Genomic DNA, 27,748 nt, shown 5'->3' on the forward strand with positions numbered 1-27,748 from the left:
GCTCGGGAGGAAATGGAGATTTTGCAGTAACCTTCCCTTGGAGTGGGGTGGGAATGGAGATTTTACAGTATTCTTCCCCTGCCACGCCCACCAAGCCATGCCCACCAAGCCACACCCACAGAACTGGTAGTAAAAATTCTGACTGGCCCTGCCACGCCCACTAAGCCACACCCATCAAGGCACACCCACAGAACCGGTAGTAAAAAAATTTGAAACTCACCAGTGCTCTGGGTGGCTTATAAAAGATAAATATTGGAACAATAAAAATTTAAAAATTATTCTACAACTAAGAAGAATGAAGAGCAAATTCACCGTAGAGTTCATGGAACCAGTACCAGCACAGACATTCTCCAATCCCACTAGTGTTCTCAAATGAGCCCTACCTTCACTCTTCCTGAATGTTGAATACCATAGTAGGGAATACAGTACTGTGCTGTGAGCTGATCAGAGCTCCCTCTAGTGGTACTATAATAGATTTGCAAAACTCATCAGCTAATACCGGTTTCTGAGCTACAGCAGATTCTATAATATGTAAAAATCCCTAAATTATCTACTATCCATGTTTTTATCTGCCAAACACAAATTACATTAAAGGGCATCGCACCATCCAATTTTACTGAAAAACAGAAGGTGGAAAGAATAATAGCAAAACAAAGCACTGTGACTTTTATCCGAAAGTGAAAGAAACATAAAGGAAGCAGAAACGTGCCTGATGCACATCAATTTATGTATACATATATTTATTTATTTGTATCCCTTTATTACAAGGGTGTGCAAACTTGGCAACTTTAAGACTTGTGGACTTCAATTCCCAGAATTCCTCAGCTAGCTTTCAATTCTGGGAGTTGAAGTCCACAAATCTTAAAATGGCCAAGTTTGCACACCCCTGCTTTATTACTTTCGCAAGGTGGTGAACATAACATACCTTCCTCCTATTTTCCCAATGACAACCCTGGGAGGTGAATGGAGCTGAGAGAGAATGACTGGTCCAGCAAGGTCACCCAGCTGGCTTTCATGACTAAGGTGAGACTCGAACTCACGGGTCTCTTGGTTTCTAGCCTGGTGTGTAAAGCAAGGCTAGTTTAAAGCAAGGTTAGATCTCTTTTCCAAGCAACGAATGTTTCAGGGGAAAGAGAATAACTTTTTACGGGGGCTAACCCATGTCTTGGTAGGAGCTGAGGGGGCAGCCAAAGGATTCTCTCGGGGATCCCTTCAGCCAGTTCACAGTCTGGCAGCCGTTCTGTCTCCCTGGGCCAAGGCAGGGGCTGGCTTTGGAAGGGCGGAGGTTGGTCCTCGGAAGAGGGGCAGCGCTGCCCTTTGCCTTGCCCTATAATTGGCCGCTTTTCCTTTCCCGCCCTCCCTTGGTAGAGCGTGGAGAGAGACCCAAAGCAGCCGCCAGGAAGACCCTGCAGTTGTTGCTGCTACCCCGCCTCCTCCCTTCTGGGCCGGAGGAGCGAAGGCTCTGTCCGCGTTGAGCTGTGTCCCTCCGCCAACCAGGGACTGAGGGAGACTCGAGCTGCTGTGACCGGGCTACAGGCGGTGAGTGTTTCCGCTTTTGGGGGCGGCGGCGACGACAGCTGAAGAATCGCGCGGGCTTGCACACAAAACAGAAGGGCAAACCTGCCCACCTTGGTTTGCGCTGCAGGCATCGAAAAGTTCCCAGCCCTGGAGGAAGCCCCCTAATGCAGGGGTCTCCGACCTTGGCAACTTTAAGCCTGGCGGACTTCAACTCCCAGAATTCCCCAGCCAGCTTTGCTGGCTGGGGGAGTCTGGGAGTTGAAGTCCGCCAGGCTTAAAGTTGCCAAGGTCGGAGACCCCTGCCCTAATGAATCACTGGAGGAGTTGGGTGGGCCAGATGCTACCACACACCTGTCAGAGTGTCATTCTGGACCTTGAGACTCTCGCTCGGGCAGCTAAACGTGGGACTTTGCAAAACGTTTGGCTGCTGGCCCACTCATTTATTTATTTATTTATTATTTTTATTTTATTTATTTATTAGGATTTGTCAAGCCAAAACGAGAACAAGAAGAAAAAAATACAATGTCAGGGAGGATAGGCACATTAGTGCACTTATGCACACCCCTTCTAGAATAGAATTAGAATAGAATAGAATTTTTTTTTTAATTGGCCAAGTGGGATTGGACACACAAGGAATTTGTCTTGGTGCAAATGCTCTCAGTGTACATAAAAGAAAAGATACGTTCATCAATAATTCTAAGGTACAACATTTAATGATAGTCATAGGGTACAAATAAGCAATCGGGAAACAATATCAATATAAATAGTAAGGATACAAGCAACAAAGTTACAGTCATAAGTGGAAGGAGATGGGTGATGGGAACGATGAGAAGATTAATAGTGTAGATTTAGTAATAGTTTGACAATGTTGTGGGAATTACTTGTTTAGCAGAGTGATGGCATTCGGGAAGAAACTGTTCTTGTGTCTAGTTGTTCTGGTGTCAGTGCTCTATAGCATCGTTTTGAGGGTAGGAGTTGAAACAGTTTGTGTCCAGGATATGAGGGGTTTGTAAATTTTTTCACAGCTCTATTTTTGACTCGTGCAGTATACAGGTCCTCAATGGAAGGCAGGTTGGTAGCAATTGTTTTTTCTGCAGTTCTAATTATCTTCTGAAGTCTGTGTCTGTCTTGTTGGGTTGCAGAACCAAACCAGACAGTTAGACAGAACAGAACAGACTCTACTGACCACTTAAGTATGAAGTAATGTCCATGGAAGTTAATTTGTGACTGAAACTGAGACAACTGGATCAGGTGGAGCATTCCAGACTTTGACAACTTTATTACAGAAATCATATTTTTTACAATCAAGTTTAGAACGATTTACATGGAGTTTAAAGCAGTTGTTCGTGCACGTATTATTGTGATTAAAACAAAAAAAAAATCATTTACAGGCAAAGCATTACTACGTATAATTTTGTATGCAGTACCTAGGTCTGACTGCAAGTGACACAGTTCTAATTTATCCAAACCAAGAATTTTGAGCCCAGTAGCATAGGGAATTCTACTGTGTACAGAAGAGTGCAAAATTTTTCTCATGAAATACTCCTGATTCATTACTGGGGTTTCCTCCACGCTGTCCCTCTGTTGGGGCGGCCGTCCTTGTTTTGATAACAAGTTGGAAAGGACTGGCACCAGAGAACTGTTGGGAGTTTAGTTTCAACTGGAATGAACAATTCTACCAAATTGTCAGTGATCCTGATCGATGTCCCTCGTGTCTAATTTGAAGGCTGCCTTGACAAGCATTCTAATCCTGGGTTAATAAATGCAATTGCTGTATCTGCAGTGCAGGGGTGAAATCCAGCAGGTTCTGACAGGTTCTGGAGAACCGGTAGCGGAAATTTTGAGTAGTTCGGAGAACTGGCAAATACCAACTCTGGCTGGCCCCAGAGCGGGGTGGGAATGGAGATTTTGCAGTTTCTCACCACTGCCGCAGCACATGGTCTGTCCAAAGCAGTGAGCTACATGATGTGATACATGACACCTGAATCACATAATGCGCTGATCCTAACTGTTTTAACCAAGTTGCAGGAACTCACTGAAGATTTTCCAGCAGGACAGAGTTTCACAGAATCAGTCTGGTGAGAGACTGGGGATATGGGATTGTTCAAAGGAGGTGATTCATACAGCTCATAGACAGTTGAATTTAGTCTGAAGGGCAGCCTCCCAAGCTATATCATCCAGAATGCGTTGTAGTTGCTGGCTGTCCAGCTCTCAAAATCTGTAACTCTCAGAACCAGTTACAGGGGAACACACTGGTCTCACCTTCTCTCCTCTCTGCATCTGTTCTTAAAGAGAAGCACTTTTGCTTTGAGGCTATTGTTGCTGGACTTCAGCTGCCAAAGGCCAAGCATATACAGCCAGTCCTTGACTTACAACAGTTCATTTAATGATCGTTCAAACTTACAACAGTGCTGAAAAAAGGGACCTAGAACCATTTTTCACACTTACATTGCAGCATCGTGGAACAACTTGCGTCCAGAAGATGTAAATATTCCAACAATGGAAGTTTTTAAGAAGAGATTGGATAACCATTTGTCTGAAGTGGTCTAGGGTTTCCTGCCTAAGCAGGGAGTTTGATTAGAAGACCTCCAAGGTCCCTAATTTAGTTGTTACTAAATTAACAACTGCAGTGATTCACTTAACAATTGTGGCAAGAAAGGTTGTCAAATGGAGCAAAACTCACATAACAAATGAGTTTTTCAGTTCACTTAGCAACCAAAATTTTGGGCTCTATTGTGAACGTAAGTCGAGGACTACCTGTACTTCTTAGCCCAGCCAATCGATATATCCCTTTGATTAAAAAGAAATTAGTTCTGAGCTTGCAAAGAGCTGTTCCAGGCAAAAAAATGATAAGCTAATATTAAGGTAAAGGTAAAGGTTCCCCTCGCACATATGTGCTAGTCGTTCCCGACTCTAGGGGGCGGTGCTCATCTCCATTTCAAAGCCAAAGAGCCAGCGCTGTCCAAAGACGTCTCCGTGGTCATGTGGCTGGCATGACTAAATGCCGAAGATGCATGGAACGCTGTTACCTTCCCACCAAAGGTGGTCCCTATTTTTCTACTTGCATTTTTTATGTGCTTTCGAACTGCTAGGTTGACAGAAACTGGGATAAGTAATGGGAGCTCACCCTGTTACGCAGCACTAGGGATTCAAACTGCTGAACTGCCGACCTTTCAATCGACAAGCTCAGTGTCAGTGCCACTGAGCCACCGCATCCCATTCTAATATTATGGAAACTCTAATTGTCAGTCATTGCCAAAGATCAAATTATCAAAGTTGGTCATGTGTCATCACAGATGGGCTTATACATTATGCTTAAATTAGCTACTGAAGTAATTCATTTTCTGAGCTGACATGTTGAAACATAAATTAACTAGATAGACAGAGTTTGCACAATAGACTGAGTCACCCTAAAGCTAATCAAAATTAACAGTAATTAACCTTACCTTACTGTGTAATTGCCACTGTAAGGTCTTTCACTGAGCCAGTCATGAATGTTGTGCAAACTCAGCCAGAGATTATTGCGCTGTTCATTTCAATGATATTTGGGGAAATAAGCAAAAGGATGAGTCCTTGTAAAGCTTACAAGGAGAAGGAGCTCAATATGGACAATATTAGTGCTGGCATGGAACCCGAACTCTTCAGGAGGGAGAGACAGGCGAGGTTAAGCAAAGCAGGAGAATGCCATCCCACCTTAGTGGGATGAAGAACTCGAGGCTTGGCCTAAGCCAGTGTTTCTCAGCCTTGGCAGCTTGAAGATGCGTAGATTTCAACTCCCAGAATTCCCCAGCCAGCAAACCTGGAAACACTCAAAAGCAGCTGTAAGGGCTTATTTGATTTCTCACTGCCTACACAGTGTTCCAAAGATCAATGCTTTGAATGGAGGAATTCATATATTGCAACTATAAACTGCTTCCAGAGGTTAATTTTTTTATTATTATTATTATTATTATTATTATTATTATTATTATTATTATTATTATTATTATTATTATTATTATTATTATTATTTATTCGATTTTTATACCGCCCTTCTCCCAAAGGACTCAGGGCGGTGTACAGCCAAGGTAAAACAAACAGTGCAATATACAATTAAAATATGAATTAAAAAACTTATTACATAATTGGCCTAAAACTTTGGGACATATAAAACTAAAACCCATTAAAAATTAATAATAAAAATTTAAAGCCAATAAAATTTAAGCCAGCCCTGCGTGAATAAATAAGTGTGTTTTCAATTCGCAGCGGAAGGTCCGAAGATCAGGTATTTGGTGTAAACCTGGGGGAAGTTCGTTCCAGAAGGTAGGAACCCCCACAGAGAAGGATCTTCCCCTGGGGGCCGCCAGCCGACATTGCTTGGCGGACGGCACCCTGAGAAGTCCCTCTCTGTGTGAGCGTACGGGTCGGTGGGAGGCATGAGGTAACAGCAGGCGGTCCCGTAAGTACCCAGGCCCTAAGCCATGGAGCGCTTTAAAGGTAGTAACCAAAACCTTAAAGTGCACCCGAAAGACCACAGGTAGCCAATGCAGTCTGCGCAGGAGTGGTGTTATATGGGAGCTACGCGGAGCTCCCTCTATCACCCGCGCAGCTGCATTCTGGACTAACTGAAGCCTCCGGGTGCACCTCAAGGGGAGCCCCATGTAGAGAGCATTACAATAATCCAAGCGGGAGGTAACGAGCGTAAGATTTATCTTTTTCCCCAATGTCTTGCTCTATGATCTTTTCCCAGTTTTTCCCTTGCAGTTTTATTGGTGAAAAGAACAAAGTCAAAGGGGAGAGGAAAAGAATAATGTCAAAGAGGAAAGCAAGTAAAACATGACAAGGCACATCCAGTTAATCCACAAGATAACTAATTAATCATCACCATGTTGGCTTGTCCCTTTCAGAAACAAGGTACAAAGGCCAATGGTAATGCTAGGTGGAGGGGATTGGAGGCAACTCTTATTCCTACAACTCTAAAAGAACAGTTAGAATAGAATAGAATAGAATAGAATAGAATAGAATAGAATAGAATAGAATAGAATAGAATAGAATAGAATTTTATTGGCCAAGTGTGATTGGACACACAAGGAATTTGTCTTGGTGCATATGCTCTCAGTGTACATAAAAGAAAAGATACGTTCATCAAGGTACAACATTTACAACACAATTGATGGTCAATATATCAATATAAATCATAAGGATTGCCAGCAACAAGTTATAGTCATACAGTCATAAGTGGAAAGAGTTACCTGTTGGAGGAGACACAGTTTATACATATAAATGTATATTCAGAGGTGAAGTTCTGAAGCATTTTATTTTTGAATTTTTTTAAAAAAAATATTTCTCATAAACATGTCTTAAATGTACAGTCTCTTATCCATTGTTAATCATACATATTCTCTTTTAACTTTCATATTAGTTCATTCTTCATCCTAAAAAAATTGAGTATACTTGGGGTTGCTCTTCTAACATTCCATCTCCCTTATTTTACAATAATCCTTCTTCTCCTTTTCCTCTCTTTCCCTTCCCTCCCTTCTTCTATCCTCTTCTACTTTCTTCTTTCCTCCTCGCCTTCCCCTTCTCTCCTCCCTTTCCTTTCCCCCACTCCTCCCTTCTTCCTCCCTTTCTAACCTTCTCTCCTACCCTTATTTCCCCTCCCTTTCTTCCTCTCCTTTTCCCTTCCTTCTGTTCCTCTCTCAAGTTCTGAAGCATTTTGGATGTGCTTTTCATCAGCTGAGCATCAGCCACAGCAATGGAGCTATTAGAACGATGCTTTTTTTGTGTATCTTTCTAAGATTAAGTGCCGATACTCATTCCTAGAAACACTACAGTATTTCTAGCCCAGACTAATTCTATTTGTTTTATAGAAAATCTCAAGGCCTGTTATGAAACAGACTCTTCTTTTTCCTTAGTTTTTATTACATACACCTGACAGAGAATTCTGAGTTTATTACATTTTAGTTAAATACAACCAAGCAAATCTCTGGTCCCCGCATATTGTATTTTCCAATAATTCGAAATGATTGTTGTCTCAGGAATAGCAATAGAGTTGGGTGTAGGGTTCCATGCAGTGGTGAAATCCCAATTTTTTTACTACCAGTTCTCTGGGTGTGGCTTGGTGGGTGTGGCAAGGCTTGGTGGGCATGGTAGGGGAAGGATACTGCAAAATCCCCATTCCCACCCCACTCTGGAGCCAGCCACAGGTGGTATTTGCTGGTTCACCGAACTCAAAATTTTTGCTACCGGTTCTCCAGAACCTGCTGGATTTCACCCCTGGCTCCATGGTTTGAGATCTTGTCTCTTTCTGGGAATATCACCTCTTTCTATCCTATGCTCAAATATCTCATCTATTTCTCCCTTCCGGTTAATACTTAACAAATTACTCTCTAAAGCCCCAAGTTTTGCCAAAACCAGTTATTCCAATGGTGATCTTTTGGACTTTGAGTGTGGTGGGTAACTGTTCTGTCATCCCCTGGAGTCAAAGGGAAGCCTGCCCATCCAGGCTTCTTCAATCAACAGCACTGGAGGGCTCATTTGCAATGCTTATGGTAGGTATCTTCTACTTTACCCCTGCAGACCCTTTTGCAAAATGGTGCCAACAAAACTGCGTGTGGCAGTAATTGGGGCAGGAGCGGCAGGACTGTGTGCCGCCCGGCACATCCTTGCCTCTTCTGAGACTTTTGCTCCACCCGCGGTATTTGAGTCCTCGGATCGCTTGGGAGGCACCTGGATTTACACAGAAGAGGAAGAAGATGCCATGGGAAGAGCAATCCATTCCAGCATGTACCGTGACCTCAGGTAATCACTCAAGGGCGCGGCAGCTTCCCTGGGCTTCGGGATGGGCTCTTTATGCCAATGTCTACCCAGTGTATTAGAAAGCATAGGAGGAGGCCTCAGACAGCTATTCTTTAAATACAAAAAAAAAGAAAGGAGTCTGAGCAGGGGAGAGGAGTGGAACACAGTGCAGAAAAGGTGCTTTATCCTGCTTCTGCTCTTAGGACCAACCTGCCCAAGGAATCCATGGCCTTTCCAGATTTCCCCTTTGACCCATCACTGCCTTCATTCCTGCACCACTCGGATGTTCTGGCCTACCTGGAAAGCTATGCAGAGCACTCTGGAGTCTGTGATCATATCAGGGTGAGAGATGATGGGGCTTTTTGCAGCAGGGAGTGGCAGGGAGAGCAAAAATAGGCACATGCTCCCTGCGGGGGGGCGGGAGAAACGGGAGCACAGTAAGTTGCCAAGGTTTGCTTCTTGATCGTTCAATGCAATACAGAGTAAATGCTGCATCTGTTTATATAATTATTATGGTTGAACCAGTAGTGGGTTTCAATTTTTTTTACTACCGGTTCTGTGGGTGTGGCTTGGTGGGCGTGGCAGGGGAAGGAGACTGTAAAATCTCTATTCCCACCCCATACCAGGGGAAGGATAGTCTAAAGTTCCCATTTCCTCCCGATCAGCTGGGACTTGGAAGGCAGAGAATAGATGGGGGCAGAGCCAGTCAGAATTTTTACTACCGGTTCTCTGAACTACTGAATATTTCCGCTACCGGTTCTCCAGAACTGGTCAGAACCTGCTGAAACCCACCTCTGGATTGATCACACCATCAGCCAGATGTTTAGAAGGGATTTGGCATTTTTATATACTTATCAAACCCTTCCCAAGGAGCTGAAATTATTATTGTTATCCTGAGATAGATAAATATGGATGGAAGAGAGGAGAGAGAGAGAGAGAGAGTCAACTTATGATAGCAAACATATTTAATACTCCTGCCTTCCATTTTTCCCAACAATAACAACCCTCTGAAATGGACTGGGGTGAAAGAGAGTAAATGGACCAAAGTCACCCAGCTGGCTTTGATGTCAAAGGGAGGCATATAAGTCACAGTGTCATGGTTTCTGGCCTAACACTTTCACCACTACACCATTGTTTTGCTGCAGAATAATCACCGCTTACAGACCAGAGCTAGCTGGTTTCTGGAACTCATCTGTTCTCTTCCATTTTGCTCCACCAGTTCCAATGGCAAGTGGAGGAGGTCAGGCCTGTCCAGAGGGATGGAGGCAACCCAGGTGGCTGGGAAATCATGGCAACAGTGCAGCACCCAGAATTGACTCGGCAAGTCACAGAGCACTTTGATGCCATCATGGTCTGCACTGGGTGAGTCCTAGTTGAGCTGGGATGGTGCTCTTGATAAGAAGAGAAGGTGCAATAAAGTAGTTGTTTCTAAGTTTAACTTCCATGTGTGAAGTTACTGCTGTTATTGTTGTTGCTTTCTGGGGAGGTGAAAATTCAAAGAGAGAGTGCAGAGTGTAGATGACTAATCTCATGATTAGGTTAGCAAAATCATGTTAGAATGAATGAAAGACCAGGCAAATTCATCTGATGCTTTTGTAAATCAAGTAAAAAAAGGGGAATACGCTCTAATGCTTGACATGTCTCTGTTCTTCAACCTCCGTGCTAATAGTTTTATTTCTGCAGCCATTACGCTGTCCCATTTATACCTCCCATTCCTGGGTTGGACACTTTCCAAGGTAAGCTTTAAACCTTCCTTACCCTTTAGAGACAAGGGTGAACCTGTGGCTGGATCAGGCTAAAACTATCAGGTCCAGCATTTTATTTCCCCATCATCCAATCAATTGAAATACTCTAGAGCAGGAGTCTCCAACCTTGGCAACTTTAAGACTTGTGGACTTCAACTCCCAGAGTTCCTCAGCCAGCTTTGCTTTGCTGGCTGAGGAACTCTGGGAGTTGAAGTCCACAAGACTTAAAGTTGCCAAGGTTGGAGACCCCTGTTCTAGACTCTAGAGACTTATTTGAAAGACAATTTACTTATTACATTGTCCAATCAGGGGCTCCTGGAAAATACTCAACCAGAACAAAAAGGCAGTGGCCTTTTTTTCTAATGTTGTTCCCTTACCACTGTTGTTTAGACCAGGGGTCCCCAACCTTGGCAACTTTAAGCCTGGTGGACTTCAACTCCCAAAATTCCTCAGCCAGCTTTGCTAGCTGGGGAATTCTGGGAGTTGAAGTCCTCCAGGCTTAAAGTTGCCAAGGTTGGGGACCCCTGGTTTAGACTTAAGCTGCCTCTAAATGTTGATGTTTCATGTAGCACAGCCCAGTGCCTAATAGCCAATAATACATGTATCTGTCATGAATGTGCTTGATAAGCCAGTGGCCTCCCTTATGTCTTAAGCAGCCAATTCCATGAACTTAGTTCTACTTTGCATATTCATGCTTTGATCATGGATTTTTGTGTGTGTGTGATCAGTTTGTTTGGGTTTTTTTTTGTTGCAGTGCCAAGTTACACCAGACAACCCTTTTAAAAATGCCATCCTTATCTTAAAATTGTTTTAAATTTATTATGACTACATAATACTTTTTTATACATTGTTACCATAAGCTGCCCTGCCTGAATGAATGCAGAGAATGTAAAGTTTCTACTTCAGAATTGTTACTTAGTTGAATAGCTCATTTATAAAAGAATAAGTAAAGAAACAAAAACTGCTCCCTTTCCCTTTAATGGAAAGCATTAAATTCTATGTTTGCAACAAAACAGCAAGCAGTAACCCCTCATTCTTGTTGTATCTCAATGCCTCCTGGCAGTGCCACAGGCATTTGACCAGACTTGGATTTCAAAAGCAAGAACCAAGAGAAGGAAATTTCATTCAATGAAAGCTGTTTAGGTTCCAAAAATTGAATACAATGCTCCAGAGGCAGTGCACAGAGCTTACTTAAGTTCTGGGAATAGGCCAGGAGGAACACTTCAAGGGAAGAAAGTTCCTATATACCCGAGGTCTTCAAACTTGGAAGCTTTAAGACTTGTGGACTTCAACTCCCAGAATTCTCCAGCAAGTTACTCTAGCTGGAGAATTCTGGGAGTTGAAGTCCACAAGTCTTAAAGCTGCCAAGTTTGGGAACCCCTGCTGATAGTATCCAAGTATCCAAAGGGCATAATAAGAAGAAGTTAGAATTAATATAGGCTGCATTAATTTAACAAGATCAGACAAAGATATCTTTGCACAACCCATAACCTGTATCTTATAGCCAACAGAGTCAAACCCAGATATTTAATTACTGCTAACCTGAGTTTTTTGTGGTTTGGCATCGAGTGCAAATTCAATTTATTTGGTGACTCTATAACAATAGCGCTTAGACTTATATATTGCTTCATAGTGCTTTACAGCCAGGGGTGAAATACTACTGGATTGGACTGGATCGCACGAACCGGTAGCAATTGTGGCCGGTAGTTCGGTGAACTGGTAGCGATGGTGGAGCAAAGCTCCGCCCACCCATCCCAAGTGTCATTACTTCCTGGTTTTAACCAGGAAGTAATGTGTTTTTTTACCTTCTGCACATGTGCAGGTTTTTGCGCATGCACGGAAGGTCTGCACACACAGGGCGTGTGCACTTTCGAGCCGGTAGGGAAGGTAAGTAGATTTCACCCCTGTTTCCAGCCCTCTCTAAGCAGTTTATAGAGTCAGCATATTGTCCCCAACAATCTGGGTCCTCATTTATAGTTGGCAGACCCAGAGAAAGGGTTAATTCAGTAGTCAAGTTAAGCAGGTCTTGTGAAGGAAGTCAGAACCTCCCTATTTTGCAGGGGAGGTGGGGTTGCAGAGTTATTTGTTTCTGGTTTCTGCCCTTCTGTTCTAAAGAGACCAAGTGAGCAAAGTTATTTTCACCATGCACCACCTCATCAAAGGCACCAGCAGGTAAGGCAAATGAGCAAAAAAGTCCAGGCAAGAGGAAAGTAGAATACTGACTGCCAGCCTTTTGAGATAGCCCAGACAAGAAGTGCTTTATTGTAAGCTTAGAGTAACAGTTTTGCAAGTCTGAAACCACTGCTCCCTTCTTTTAACTGCTACTTTCCAGAAAACTAGGGAGGGTCCCTTCTGAGATGCTTCCCTTGCCCCTTTTCCTTCTGTGGGCTGAGATACCTTTTGTGTGGCAATTGGCTAGTCTTTGGGCTGTTCCTCTTGTCTCCCAGGGTCATTCCCCCCACATACCACTACATGGAGAAAGAGCAATAGGCACATATGTTGGATATGTGTTGTAATCTCTGCAAGAATGCCTGTGATGAGGTGGAAGCTATTGCTTGCCTTGCCATCATTATCTCTCTCTCTCTCTCTCTCTCTCTCTCTCTCCCCACCCCCCAGGCCGTCTTCTACACAGCCACTCTTATCGCTATCCAGAGCCCTTTGCCAACCAATCTGTAGTGCTGGTAGGCGCTGGTCCATCAGGAGTTGACCTGGCCTTGCAACTCTCCAATGTAGCTGCTCAAGTAATGCTCAGCCATAAAAGGCAACATGTGTGCGGGCTGCCCAAGAATGTGATACAGGTGCCCGCACTTCTGAAGGTGAGGCAAAAGACAGTGGTATTCACAGATGGTTCCAAGATGCCAGCTGATGTCTTGATTCTCTGTACAGGCTACAAGTACAGCTTCCCCTTCTTGGACTTGGCCCAGTTGGGCTTACAAGAGACAGATATTTAATTACTGCTAACCTGAGTTTTTTGTGGTTTGGCATCGAGTGCAAATTCAATTTATTTGGTGACTCTATAACAATAGCGCTTAGACTTATATATTGCTTCATAGTGCTTTACAGCCAGGGGTGAAATGCTACCGGATTAGACTGGATCGCACGATCCGGTAGCAATTGTGGCCGGTATTTATTTATTTATTTATTTATTTATTTAATCAAATTTTTATACCGCCCTATCTCCCGAAGGACTCAGGGCAGTTTACAGCCTGATAAAATACAAATATCATACAAGGTAAAAACATTAATTAAAAAACTTATTTAAATAGGCCTAAATTTAAAATTACAATTAAAATGTTAAAACCCCATTACCTAAAAAATTAATAACAAACCCCAATTAAAATTCGGTAAAACTTTTAATCCAGTCCCGCTTGGATAAATAAATGTGTTTTTAGCTCACGGCAAAAAGTCCGAAGATCAGGCACTTGGCGTAAACCAGGGGGAAGTTCGTTCCAAAGCGTAGGAGCTCCAACAGAGAAGGCCCTGCCCCTGGGGACCGCCAGCCAACATTGTTTGGCGGACGGCACCCTGAGAAGACCCTCTCTGTGTGAGCGTACGGGTCGGTGGGAGGCATGAGGTAACAGTAGGCGGTCCCGTAAGTACCCGGGCCCTAAGCCATGGAGCGCTTTAAAGGTGATAACCAAAATCTTAAAGCGCACCCGAAAGACCACAGGAAGCCAGTGCAGACTGCGTAGTAGTGGTGTTACATGAGAGCAACGAGTGGCTCCTCATTACCACAAGGCTGCATTCTGGACTAGCTGCAGCCTCAGGGTGCACCTCAAGGGCAGCCCCATGTAGAGAGCATTGCAATAGTCCAAACGAGATGTAACCAGAGCGTGAGTGACCATGCATAAGGCATCCCGGTTAAGGAAGGGGTGCAACTGGCGGACCAAGCGTACTTGGTAAAAGGCCCTCCTGGAGACGTCCGCCAGATGATCATCAAATGACAGCCGCCCATCCAGGAGGACACCCAAGTTGCGCACCCTTTTCATTGGGGCCAATAACTCGCCCCCAACAGTCAGCCGCGGTTGCAGCTGACTGTACGGTGCCGCATCCACAGCCACCTGCCTTGGAGGGATTGAGCTTGAGTCTGTTTCTCCCCATCCAGACCCGCACGGCTTCCAAGCACCAGGACAGCACTGACAGCTGTGGGTGGTCCGGGGTGGAAAAGTACAGCTGAGTATCATCAGCGACAGATGGTAACTCACCCGAAACCACTGATGACCTCACCCAGCGGCTTCATATAGATGTTGAACAGGAGGCGAGAGAATCGACCCTGAGGCACCCCACAAGTAAGGCGCCTGCGACGATCTCTGCCCCTGTCAACTACCGTCTCATGCAGGTGGAGATAGGAGGAGAACCACCGATAAACGGTGCCTCCCACTCCCAAACTCCCCAACCGCTGCAGCAAGATACCATGGTCGATGGTATCAAAAGCCGCTGAGAGATCTAATAGGACCAGGGCAGAGGAACAACCCCTATCCCTGGCCCTCCAGAGGTCATCCACCAACGCGACCAAAGCTGTCTCCGTACTGTAACCGGGCCGGAAGCCGGACTGGAACGGGTCTAGATAGGTAGCTTCATCCAGGTACTGGGGAAGCTGCCATGCAACCACACTCTCTACAACCTTCGCAACAAAGCGAAGGTTGGAGACTGGACGGTAATTCCCCAAAATAGCTGGATCCAGGGAAGGCTTCTTGAGGAGGGGTCTCACCACTGCCTCTTTCAAGGCAGCGGGGAAAACCCCTTCCAACAATGAAGCATTTATAATTCCCCGGAGCCAGCCTCATGTCACTTCCTGAGTAGCCAGCACTAACCAGGAGGGACACGGGTCCAGTAAACATGTAGTTGCATGTAACCTCCCCAGCAACCTGTCCACATCCTCGAGAGCCACAAAGTCATCCCAAACCACCTCAACAAGACGGTAGTTCGGCGAACTGGTAGCGATGGTGGAGCAAAGCTCCGCCCACCCATTCCAGGTGTCATTACTTCCTGGTTTTAATGTGTTTTTTTACCTTCTGCACATGTGCAGGTTTTTGCGCATGCACGGAAGGTCTGCGCACACACTTTCGAGCCGGTAGGGAAGTTAAGTAGATTTCACCCCTGTTTACAGCCCTCTCTAAGCAGTTTATAGAGTCAGCATATTGCCCCCAACAATCTGGGTCCTCATTTATAGTTGGCAGACCCAGAGAAAGGGTTAATTCAGTAGTCAAGTTAAGCAGGTCTTGTGAAGGAAGTCAGAACCTCCCTATTTTGCAGGGGGTGGGGTGGGGGTTGCAGAGTTATTTGTTTCTGGTTTCTGCCCTTCTGTTCTAAAGAGACCAAGTGAGCAAAGTTACTTTCACCATGCACCACCTCACCAAAGGCACCAGCAGGTAAGGCAAATGAGCAAAAAAAGTCCAGGCAAGAGGAAAGTAGAATACTGACTGCCAGCCTTTTGAGATAGCCCAGACAAGAAGTGCTTTATTGTAAGCTTAGAGTAACAGTCTTGCAAGTCTGAAACCTCTGCTCCCTTCTTTTAACTGCTACTTTCCAGAAAACTAGGGAGGGTCCCTTCTGAGATGCTTCCCTTGCCCCTTTTCCTTCTGTGGGCTGAGATACCTTTTGTGTGGCAATTGGCTAGTCTTTGGGCTGTTCCTCTTGTCTCCCAGGGTCATTCCCCCCACATACCACTACATGGAGAAAGAGCAATAGGCACATATGTTGGATATGTGTTGTAATCTCTGCAAGAATGCCTGTGATGAGGTGGAAGCTATTGCTTGCCTTGCCATCATTATCTATCTCTCTCTCTCTCTCTCTCTCCCCCCAGGTCGTCTTCTACACAGCCACTCTTATCGCTATCCAGAGCCCTTTGCCAACCAATCTGTAGTGCTGGTAGGCGCTGGTCCATCAGGAGTTGACCTGGCCTTGCAACTCTCCAATGTAGCTGCTCAAGTAATGCTCAGCCATAAAAGGCAACATGTGTGCGGGCTGCCCAAGAATGTGATACAGGTGCCCCCACTTCTGAAGGTGAGGCAAAAGACAGTGGTATTCACAGATGGTTCCAAGATGCCAGCTGATGTCTTGATTCTCTGTACAGGCTACAAGTACAGCTTCCCCTTCTTGGACTTGGCCCAATTGGGCTTACAAGAGACAGATTATGGAGTGGGGCCCCTGTACCAGCATTTACTGCCCCCCCAGCATCCGTCACTTTTCTTGATCGGCCTTTGTCAGCTGATCTGTCCTTTCCCACACTTCTACTGCCAGGTGCTCTTTGCACTGGCTGTGCTAAGTGGGCGCTGTTCTCTCCCTTCTGTGGCTGACATGGAGGCTGAAGTCCAAAGACAGCTGAGACTACATTTGAAGAATGGAGGCTTGGCTCGGTACTTCCTGAAGATGAGGGAACAGCAGTGGAGGTATATGGAGGACCTAGCTCACCTTGCTGGATTCCCACCTGTGCCACCTGTTGTCCAACAAATTTATGAAGATACCCACATTAGCCGTCTTTGCAATGTGAGCACCTATCGTAGCAGAAACTATCGGCTATTGGGCCCAAGTGCTTGGGAGTTGGTGGAGGATTGGGGTGAGAATTGCATAAAGACTGGCAATGCAAAATAAGGTCCATTCGTCCCCACATGGCCTCCTTCTCTCTTCATCTGTGTGGCTCTCCTTCTAAGGCCCAACTGCAGTCAGCAGGAGTTAGGACAAGAATTGCTGGGTGAGATAGAGAAAGAACCAAGTCCTCCCACGGCATCATTGAAATACAGGCAAGAAACTTGAAGCAGATCATAAAAAGAAGAAAATAATGTTTGTTCCATCTGTAAAAGAAAGGGGGGGGCTAGATTCACACAACACGCTAAATCCTAAACCAGATTTTATAAAAAAACAACAGCAGTTGGTCTGTCTATGTGGTTCTCTGTGACCAAACTAACAAACTGACAAAGCTAAGTGACAACCTAGTTTAGGAGCATCCACCCAGCGGCATGTTAAAAAAAAAAGGAGGAAAACTGCAACTGTGCACAGCTAACCAATCCCAGTTTTGATTAGTACCGTATTTTAACCTCTAACTACAGTGTCCAGGCCAAGCTTTCTGGTGTGTTTTTGTGACTGGGCAAAGCTAGAAAGCCAGGTTTCCTTAATTAACAACTCTTTTGGACTGTGCATCACACTTTATAATCTACACTGCTTATCACAGTCCAGAAAATATTGCCCTTTGTGCATCGTGTAAATAATTAAAAATGAGAACCTGATTCCAATGAGGGGGAAAAAATCCAGTAAGCCATAATCTTTTGGTTCAACATAGAGAGAGGAAGCTTAGGAGGGAAGAGGCAGATCATAGTGTTTTATACCAATCTGTTTTCTTATATTTGCACTATATGTACGGTGTCTTTGAAAGAAATGAATGGAAATTCACAGCAGTGTTTTAATTTGGGAGCTAGAAACTTCTTCTGGTGATGTCCAATCGAGGAGACAAAAAATAAACCAAAATTGTAAATCTATCTGAAATGAATGGATTTCATATTTTAACCAATTCCTGCTTCAAAAGACCTTAGAGCAGGAATAGTCAACTTTTTTATACCTACCGCCCACTTTTGTATCTCTGTTAGTAGTAAAATTTTCCAACTGCCCACCGGTTTCACAGTAATGCGCTGTGTATCGTCGTCTGTGCATGCCTCTTGCGCATGGTGGATTGGGGTTGGGGGGGGGGCGCCGGTTACCAGCTCTACTTGTCTGTTACAGCTGGGTGGTTGGGGGGAGATACACAAGCTATTCTGAGATGAGGCTCTTTTGTTTGCAGTCGCACTATAGCGCCATTTAGTTTCACTTACGTAACGTGAACTAAATTTAGGTGATACAAATAGTATATTTTCAGAAATTTAAATTGTCATGGGGAATTTTATGAAAACCTAATGAAAATGTTTTTAAATAATGCTATGAATTTTTTTTAAAAAGTCAATTAAATTAAAAAAAAGGAAAGTGCTTCAGTATCGGACAAAACCCCTACCGCCCACCATGAAAGCTGGAATGCCCACTAGTGGGCAGTAGGGACCAGGTTGACTACCACTGCCTTAGAGCCATTACAGAATACTTTTAATTAAAAAAAAGAGAAAAATATATCTGGGCTAGGTTCACACAAGTTCTTGGTTACTGAACTGATTCGTTTCTGGATTTGCACCAAACAGTACCAAACTGTAAACTAACCACATGTGCAGGCTTTCTATACCATGGTAAGCCATGTAAAATTAATGGTTTCACAACAGCCAAGCTTAGCAATGTTATGCAGTTTAAGCTCCAAGATCTTTTAACAGACTTCATTAAGCCAGTGTACAAATACAAACATTATCTGAGCGTTTGTGAAACTTGTCTTTTGCTTTCATGCGTGCACAAGGTTGTTTATCCTGTACGAAGAAAAGAGAAAGAACATCAGTGGCAATATTAAAAAAAGTCAAGTGTCTTTTGTATTATGCTTGAGCCCTGGTCCCTAATTAGCTTTTGACTCAAAATGTGGAGTTGCTTTTCTATTGTCATCTGCTAGGACGTTTGTCCCATTTCCAGTTCATAATGTATAGTCCTAGAATTCCCTGGTGATCGTCTACCCATGTATTAACAAGACCTGGCCCTGTTTCATTTCCCACTTTGGATGAGACCAGCCAGGTGCTGCCATTTTTTGAATACTTAACACAGTGTTTCTCAACCTTAGCAATTGTAAGATGTATTAACTTCAACTCCCAAAACTCTTTTCTGGCTGGAGAATTTTGGGAATTGAAGTCCTCACATCTTAAAGCTGTCAAAGAGGAGAAACACTGACGTAAATATATAGGCAGCACTATTGTGGCCATAATGAGAGTCACTATTTCATTCCATGTCTGCATTTGTTTGTGTGCATGCATGCACACAAATGCAAAATGACAACTAAAAAGTAAATTATCCTTCATGCCTAATGACTTTATAATAATAGTAATAATAATAACAGAGTTGAAAGGGACCTTGGAGGTCTTCTAGTCTAACCCCCTGCCCAGGCAGGAAACCCTACACCATTTCAAACAAATGGTTATCCAACATTTTCTTAAAAATTTCCAGTGTTGGAGCATTCACAACTTTTGCAGGCAAGTTGTTCCGCTTATTAATTGTTCTGTCAGGAAATTTCTCCTTAGTTCTAAGTTGCTTCTCTCCTTGATTAGATTCCACCCATTGCTTCTTGTTCTGCCCTCAGGTGCTTTGGAGAATAGTTTGACTCCCTCTTCTTTGTGGCAGAAGTGGGATATTGGAAGACTGCTATCATGTCTCCTCTAGTCCTTCTTTTCATCAGACTAGACGTACCCAGTTTCAGGAACCATTTTCTTTTAATATGTTTAAGCTTCCAGTCCCCTAATCATCTTTGTTGCTCTTCTCTGCACTCTTTCTAGAGTCTCCACATCTTTTTTACATTGTGGCAACCAAAACTGAATGCAATATTCCAAGTGTGGCCTTACCAAGGCATTATAAAGTGGTATTAACACTTCACGTGATCTTGATTCTATCCCTCTGTTTATGCAGCATAGAACTGTGTTGGCTTTTTTGGCAGCTGCTGTTGACTTACCTGAAAACATCCATACATTTCTTTGGCACAACACTGGGTTCCACAGTAATGCCAGAAAGCAGTCTATAGATCTCCCCTGGCTTTTGGTGAAGAGGAGTTTACAAACTGTGCCCATTACAAGCAGCTATTTTTGCAAATGGAGAAACCTCAAAGCAACTGCTGTGTGTATCCATTATATGTTCTCAACTTTTCCCTCAACCCAACAATTGTGTATCCTTGATTTAAAAGCTCCAGCCCTTCTCTAGTTCCCTATTAGACCTCTCAGCGGCTTTCGATACCATCGACCATGGTATCCTGCTGCGCCGGTTGGAGGGATTGGGAGTGGGAGGCACCGTTTATCGGTGGTTCTCCTCCTATCTCTCCGACCGGTCGCAGTCTGTGTTGACAGGGGGGCAGAGGTCGGCTGGCGCCTCACTTGTGGGTGCCGATCGATCCTCTCGCCTTCTGTTTAACATCTACATGAAGCCGCTGGGTGAGATCATCAGTGGTTTCGGTGTGAAGTACCAGCTGTATGCGGATGACACCCAGCTGTCTACACCGGACCACCCCAGCAAGCTATCGAAGTGCTGTCCCGGTGTCTGGAGGCCGTGCGGGTCTGGATGGGGAGAAACAGGCTCAAGCTCAATCCCGCCAAGACAGAGTGGCTGTGGATGCCGGCATCCCGGTGAGTCAGCTTAATCGCGGCTGACCATCGGTGGCGAGTCATTGGCCCCGATGGAGAGGGTCCGCAACTTAGCGTCCTCCTGGACGGCTGTCTCTAGAAGACCATTTGACGGCCGTCTCCAGGAGAGCGTTCTACCAGGTTCGCCTGGTACGCCAGTTGCGCCTTTCTGGACCGGGATGCCCTATGCACGGTCACTCACGCACTCGTGACGCCTCGCCTGGATTACTGCAATGCTCTCTACATGGGGCTCCCTTGAAGGGCATCCGAGGCTGCAGTTAGTCAGAATGCGGCTGCGCGGGTGATAGATGGAGCCTCGTGGCTCCCGTGATAACACCCATCCTGCGCAGACTGCACTGGCTACCTGTGGCCTTCGGGTGCGCTTCAAGGTCTTGGTGACCACCTTTAAAGCGCTCCATGGCATTGGGCGGGTTATTCTGGGACCGCCTACTGCTACCGAATACCTCTCACCGACCCGTGCGCTCTCACAGAGGGTCTCCTCAGGGTGCCGTCAGCGAGGCAATGTCGTCTGGCGCGCCCAGGGAAGGGCCTTCTCTGTGGGGGCTCCACCCTTTGGAGCAGAACTACCCCGGACTCCGTCAGCTTCCGGACCTTCGGACCTTCCGCCGCGGGCTTAAAACATACTTATTTGATTGTGCAGGACTGAGCTAGATTTTAAATTTATGGGTTTTAATTGGGTTTTATTTGTATATTTTAATTAACGGGCTTTAAAATAAGTTTTTTAATTGTTTTATTCTGTATTTATGTGTTTTTAAGCGCCTGTGAACCGCCCTGAGTCCTTCGGGAGATAGGGCGGTATATAAATATGATTAAATAAATAAATAAATAAAATAAATATTATATTTTTTTTTAATTTTGAAGCCATTGTGTGCCTTCGACCATACTTTTAAATTTGACATCCAGGTTCATATCTCAAGTGGAAGATAAAAAAGAAGAATTTTAAGGTTTTTATTATTCCAATGACTTCAGTCAAGACATGTACTGGTAGGGGTGGGTTGTACTTACCATTACTACTGGTTCGCAATGGGGCCATGTGTGTGTGTGAACAAAGTGAGAGTGTGCACACGTGCTTCTGCACATGCACACGGCTTCTGCACATGCACAGAAACTTCTGTGCATGCACAGAATCTTCCTGATGACGTTGGGGTCGGTGGGCAGAGCCTCCCACTGGTTAGAATAGAATTCTTTTTTATTGGCCAAGTGTGATTGGACACAGAAGGAATTTGTCTTGGTGCATATGCTCTCAGTGTACATAAAAGAAAAGATACGTTCATCAAGGTACAACATTTACAACACAATTGATGGTCAATATATCAATATAAATCATAAGGATTGCCAGCAACAAGTTATAGTCATACAGTCATAAGTGGAAAGAGATTGGTGATGGGAACTATGAAGATTAATAGTAGTGCAGATTCAGTAAATAGTCTGACAGTGTTGAGGAATTATTTGTTTAGCAGAGTGATGGCCTTGGGAAAAACTATTCTTGTGTATAGTTGTTCTGGTGTGCAATGCTCTATAGGGTCGTTTTGAGGGTAGGAGTTGAAACAGTTTATGTCAGGATGCGAGGGATCTGCAAATATTTTCACGGCCCTCTTCTTGATTCGTGCAGTATACAGGTCCTCAATGGAAGGCAGGTTGGTAGCAATTATTTTTTCTGCAGTTCTAATTATCCTCTAATGTCTGTGTCTTTCTTGTTGGGTTGCAGAACCGAACCAGACAGTTATAGAGGTGCAAATGACAGACTCAATAATTCCTCTGTAGAACTGAATCAGCAGCTTCTTGGGCAGTTTGAGCTTCCTGAGTTGGCACAGAAAGAACATTCTTTGTTGTCCTTTTTTGATGATGTTTTTGATATTAGCTGTCCATTTTAGATCTTGCGATATGATGGAACCTAGAAATTTGAAGGTTTCTACTGTTGATACTGTGTTGTCTAGTATTGTGAGAGGTGGAAGTATGGAAGGGTTTCTCCTAAAGTCTACCACCATTTCTACGGTTTTGAGTGTGTTCAGTTCCAGATTGTTTTGGTTGCACCACAAGGCTAGTCATTTGACCTCTCGTCTATATGCGGATTCGTCATTGTCTCGAATGAGACCAATCACTGTTGTGTCATCTGTGAACTTCAGTAGCTTAACAGATGGATCATTGGAGATGCAGTCATTGGTATACAGAGAGAAGAGAAGTGGGGAGAGCACACAGCCTTGGGGGGGGGCTGTGCTAATTGTACAGGTATTTGATGTGATCTTGCTTAGCTTCACCTGCTGCTTCCTGTTTGTTAGGAAGCTTGTGATCCACTTACAAGTCTGTTCCGGTACCTGTAGCTGGTTTAGCTTAGTTAGAAGAATGTCTGGAATGATGGTATTGAATGCTGAACTAAAGTCTACAAAATGGACCCTTGCATAGGTCTTTGGAGACTCAAGATGTTGTAGGATGTAGTGCAGAGCCATATTAACAGCATCATCTGTTGATCTATTTGCTCGGTATGCAAATTGCAAGGGGTCTAACAGCGGATCCGTGATGGTTTTCAAGTAGGAAAGCACTAGCCTTTCAAAGGTTTTCATGACTACAGATGTTAAAGCAACTGGTCTGTAGTCATTCAGTTCCTTGATGGTGGGCTTCTTCGGCACTGGGATGATGGTAGAGCGTTTGAAGCAAGAAGGAACATAGCACATCTCTAGTGATTTATTGAAAATATGGGTGAAGATGGAGGCCAATTGGTCAGCACAGACTTTTAAGCAAGAAGGAGTTATCTTGTCTGGGCCTGGAGCTTTTCCTGGCTTTTGTCTGTGAAATAGGTCCTGCACTTCCTTTTCTGTGATCACTAGGGGTTGTGAACCCAATGAAATGGGGTCAGTTGTAGGAGGCTTGGCTGTTGTTGGTGTGTCTGAGATGGGGTTGTGGAGATAGGTGGCTGTAGTTTCCTTTCAAACCTGCAGTAAAACTCATTCAGGTCATCTGCCAGTTGTTGATTACCTTCAGCCTGGGAAGGAGGTTTGCCATAGCCGGTGATATTTTTAAGAGTTTTCCACATGTTTGCTGGTTCATTTGCTGAAAACTGATTCTTTAGCTTTTCAGAGTAACTTCTTTTGCTGCTCTGATCTCCTTGTTAGTGCATTTCTGGCCTGATTGTACAGCATTTTATCACCTTTTCTGTAGGCTTCCTTTTGGAATGGCGTAGCTGCTTAAGTTTCATCTGATCGCGATGGCCCCACTTCACAAAGAGGGATTCACAACCGCAATCTGAGGTACAGTGGCCTCCCTCGGCTCTAGACTTTCTAATGACAACCGCTACCCCCCACCCCTACCTTGGGCTCTCAGATGATGAAATGCTCGGAAACCTGGTGGGCATAACTCCACAAGGGGAACCCCCCCCCTCCGGACCCAACCAGGTCTCCGTAATGCCCATAAGGTCCGCGGCTTCCCCCTGAATAAGATCACCAATCAGGGGCCTTATTGACCACGGACCGGCATTACATAACATCAATGTGAACCAAGGTTTGTTGTTACTGTATATTCGCAAGTTAGGGTTAGGATTAGGGTTAGGTGAAGTGTGCACATGTGCTTCTGCACATGCACAGAAGCTTCTGCGCATGCACAGAAGCTTCCTGATGACGTCGGGGGCGGGGGGCAGAGCCTCCCACTGGTTTTACTACCAATTGTTGTGAACCGGTCCGAACCGGGGCAATCCATAACTGGTACTGGTGCTGAATTCCATTTACAATGCTTTAAACTGAAATGAGTCAGTCTTTCTAGTAATTTCATCTTCCATATATATGAGGGTTGTCAATCTTCCATGCATTAGAAGTACACAGTGATTTGCTGTGTAGACAGTTTACTTTATATAATAATAACAACAACAACAACAACTATTATTATTATTATTATTGTTGTTGTTGTTGTTGTTGTTGTTATTATTGTTATTGTTATTGTTATTGTTATTATTATTATTATTATTTTATTTATATACCGCCCTTCTCCCGAAGGACTCAGACTGGTTTACAGCCAAGTAAAAATAACAATCAATAACACAATACAAATAAAACAATAACTAAAAAACTTATTCAAATTTGGCCCCAATTTAAAATACATTTAAAAACCATAAAACCCAATTAAAAATTAAAACCCAATAATAAAATCTAAAAATTCTATGCCAGTCCTGCGTGGAAAAATAGGTACGTCTTCAGCTCGCGGCGGAAGGTCCGAAGGTCAGGGAGTTGTCGGAATCCAGGAGGAAGTTCGTTCCATAGGGTAGGAGCCCCCACAGAGAAGGCCCTTCCCCTGGGGGCCGCCAACCAACATTTATCTATGTCGGTTACATCAACCGCCAACATCAACCGCCAACATCTATTTATTTATTTTTATTTACTTATTTTATTTGTCACAACAGTATATATAAGCATAAGCATGAAAATAACTATATAATATATAAACATATATATAAGCATAAGTATGCAATAACTATATTAATTCGATATAATGAAAGGAAACAATAGGACAGGAACAATAGGCACATTTGTGCTCTTATGCACACCCCTTACAGTCCTCTTAGGAATGGGGTGAGGTCAATAATAGATAGTCTTTGGTTAAAACTTTGGGGATTTTGAGAAGAGACCACAGAGTCAGGTAGTGTGTTCCAAGTATTTATCCTCTACAAACATTCGGTTTTTGGGGAAATGTTATTAGAGCCAGAAAACACTTTGGCAATTTCCGCGAGAGATGCTGAGTGCAGGATAGTGGAAGCAAATCAGGTATCTAAACCAAGAACATCTGTGGGCATCTCAGATACTGGCCAGAAAATTGGGCTGTATCTTTGTATCTTTGAAAATTGGGCTGTACCTCTCATAAATATGTTCTATGGAATTGCATTAGGAGCTAGAGCTTCATTGAACAGGAATGTTCATCATGTCAACGATCATCTGTCATCTAGCACAGGGGTCCCCTGGTCCGTGAACCAACACTGGTACACAGCATGCCAGCAAATGGGCCCTACAAGCAAGGGAAGCCCCATCTGTGCTTTGTAGGCAGCACACGAAACCATGGCCCCTCCAGTCCATGGGAAAACCTCCCTCCATGTTCCCTGGTACTCCAAAGATTGGGGGCTTCTAATCTAGCACCAAGCTTGAGAAAAGCATAGCAAGGTTTCCAATTAAGCCATGAAAAAGTAGTGCTGGATTTAAACTGTATTAGAACCCAAGAGAGAACTGCACTGTCATATTTCGACCTGGCATGGGCACTCACTTTGTGTTTGTTGGCTGCTCCTTAAAGAAGTCACGCCTTTTCCAAAACTTGAATGGAAGAAAATGCTAATTTACCACCCCCAACCCCACTGGGCTGCAGCCCAGTACCAGGCCATGGCCCATTCAGAACTGCCCGTGAAAGCAAGTGCCAGGTTTGTTTATTCATAAATTTACATTTATTGACTGCCCAACTCCAATGAACTCCCCAGTTTGAACCGGGGACTTTATAATTTTCCAAGGAAAGAGCAAACTTCACCAGTCTGTTGTTGAATCAGAATGTTGTCCTGGAATTCTTCTCTGAGCAATGTAATTATACCAGACTACCTGTAAAAGAGCAAATGCTTAGGTGGAAAAGCTGTTCTACTCCAGTGGTCTCTTCCTCCTTCAAGATGCTGGGAGAGATTGTGCTTCCAAGGACTGGCCAGGCAGCATTATTCCTTCCACATAGTCACTATGGGAAGCCCTGGTCCTAAGAAAGGGCTCTAGGGGTACTTGACGTTGGAAGGTCTCAGTGGTAAAATAATAGACCAGAGGATCTAGGGCAGCATTCACACAGGACAAGAGCAGGACATATCTGTACACAAGATCTAATGAATGCTTTCCATTCAACCATGGTACAAGATAGCAAAGTACTGTCAAATGGTAGGGCAAGAAGCAACCCAGAAAGATGGCCACATTTGTTACTACCATTAATCTGATCTTGGATATATTGATCAGCTCCATTTCCACACTTACACTCCGGTGGAAAACACGGAGCAAACTATAAGAGGAAGTTACCATGACAGCCACTGTAATGGCATAGCATAGCACCATAGTACTGGAAATACCAACATTTGTGATATATTGAGGATGTTCATCAAAACAGCAAGTGCTGTTTTTTGGAGTATTCTTGCCAGCAAAGTATGTGGGAATGGTTCCCCCAATACTTAAGGTCCATATACCTACACAGATGTATTTGGCTTGTCGGCGTATGGCCTCTGACCATGAGCTGAGTGGAAAGCGCACAGCCATCCAACGGTCTGAACTGATGCAAGTCAGAAAGAAAATGCTGCCATACATGTTAACCAAGAGCAGCAGGCCTGCCATTTCACATATGGGTTGAGATAGCTGGGGTTGCCAGCCGTAGTAGTATATCCTCAGAGGCATTGACACCAACAGCAAAAGATCGCAGACTGCTAGATTCTTCATGTAGACGGTGGTGATGGAGCGGACAACATCTCTGAAGATAAAAATGTACAGAGCTGTAGAGTTCAGCAGGAGGCCTATCATAAAGATTAGTGAGTAGCTGCTGGCGAAGACCAGACCATGTACCCTGGTACAGTTGTGGTAGTTGCTGGAAGTCATCTTTAAATGTCTAGCAGCAGATCCACACTTTGCAGTCTTTTAAAATTTCATATATCCTGGCTAGCAGGATCCAGGTGATGCCTTCCTCCTGTTTTTTTTAAAAAAATAGATATTTGCAATTTATATTTGTGAGACAGTTATCAGGGTCAGATACTTATTTTTCATATACTGTCTGTGTGAGACACTTTACAAAGTTCCACAAAATATATCATTGCCCTAGGATTTCAGTCTAAAGTTCCAGACAAGCAACTCTTTCCTGACTTATAAATATTAGTTTTCTTTCTCATTCTGCCTGATTAAATCCAATCTATTTAAAGCTAAGCTCTCTGTAGCCTTACTCATGTAACAATATTGGGGCTAAGGACAATAAATTTTGTGCAATTTATGAGAAATTCAGCTGAGGTTTCAAGGTGGAACTCCTGTTCCAAAACAATGGGTTTTCTTAGTCATCCCCCACTGCACTCTTTTAGGCTTTACTTCTGAAATCTGAACAGTTTTCGGACTCCTTAAAACAAATCTTTTTAACTTCACCGATCAGACAGGAAGCTGCGGCATTGTAAGTGGAAATTTAGCTAACTGCCATTAGATTTTAAGGGCAAAGTTCAGCCACGGTAATTCATAGACCAAAGCTTTTTGCTGCTGAATAGTGCAGAGGAAGAAGTTAGCCAGAGGTGGCATTTAACATAGCAAGGAAGGAAGGAGAGGAAAAAGAAAGTGAAGAGTTAAAGAAATTTAACTATTAGGAAGCAGCCCAACAGTAATCAACAAATATTCATATAGTCTGACAAAGAATCAGAGGCCAATTTAAGTTTATGGTCCCTGATCTATAAAGCAGGGAGAAGGCAAGGAAATGTCTGGTTTCAGTTTTATCACATGAAAGCAGTAAAGC

General features: G+C 44.0%; 2 protein-coding genes across 2 annotated transcripts; one reads left to right on the forward strand and one right to left on the reverse strand.

The window, feature by feature from the left end:
* The first annotated feature begins 947 nt into the window (after positions 1-947).
* On the forward strand, positions 948-17,625 carry LOC131188936 (uncharacterized). Its single transcript, XM_058164622.1, has 7 exons — positions 948-1,023; positions 1,369-1,539; positions 8,077-8,298; positions 8,499-8,637; positions 9,515-9,657; positions 9,979-10,031; positions 15,847-17,625. The coding sequence occupies exons 3-7, from the start codon at positions 8,090-8,092 to the stop codon at positions 16,632-16,634; spliced, it is 1,332 nt and encodes a 443-aa protein (XP_058020605.1). The 5' UTR covers positions 948-1,023; positions 1,369-1,539; positions 8,077-8,089; the 3' UTR covers positions 16,635-17,625.
* A 7,000-nt stretch (positions 17,626-24,625) lies between these two features.
* LOC131188525 (lysophosphatidic acid receptor 6-like) lies at positions 24,626-26,941 on the reverse strand. The gene has a single exon (XM_058163838.1). It carries the CDS (start codon positions 26,857-26,859, stop codon positions 25,900-25,902), a length of 960 nt encoding a protein of 319 aa, XP_058019821.1. The 5' UTR covers positions 26,860-26,941; the 3' UTR covers positions 24,626-25,899.
* Between the last annotated feature and the right edge of the window lie 807 nt (positions 26,942-27,748).

The sequence above is a fragment of the Ahaetulla prasina genome, chromosome 1 (genome assembly GCF_028640845.1).
Source record: "Ahaetulla prasina isolate Xishuangbanna chromosome 1, ASM2864084v1, whole genome shotgun sequence".
Lineage (NCBI taxonomy): Eukaryota > Metazoa > Chordata > Lepidosauria > Squamata > Colubridae > Ahaetulla > Ahaetulla prasina.

Bases quoted from the DNA above. Each gene is read 5' to 3' on its own strand.
- LOC131188936 (XM_058164622.1), top strand. From the start codon at position 8,090: ATGGTGCCAACAAAACTGCGTGTGGCAGTAATTGGGGCAGGAGCGGCA. The intron at 8,299-8,498 runs GTAATCACTCAA...TTCTGCTCTTAG, and splicing joins AGCATGTACCGTGACCTCAG to GACCAACCTGCCCAAGGAAT. The intron at 9,658-9,978 runs GTGAGTCCTAGT...TTATTTCTGCAG, and splicing joins GCCATCATGGTCTGCACTGG to CCATTACGCTGTCCCATTTA.
- LOC131188525 (XM_058163838.1), bottom strand. From the start codon at position 26,859: ATGACTTCCAGCAACTACCACAACTGTACCAGGGTACATGGTCTGGTC.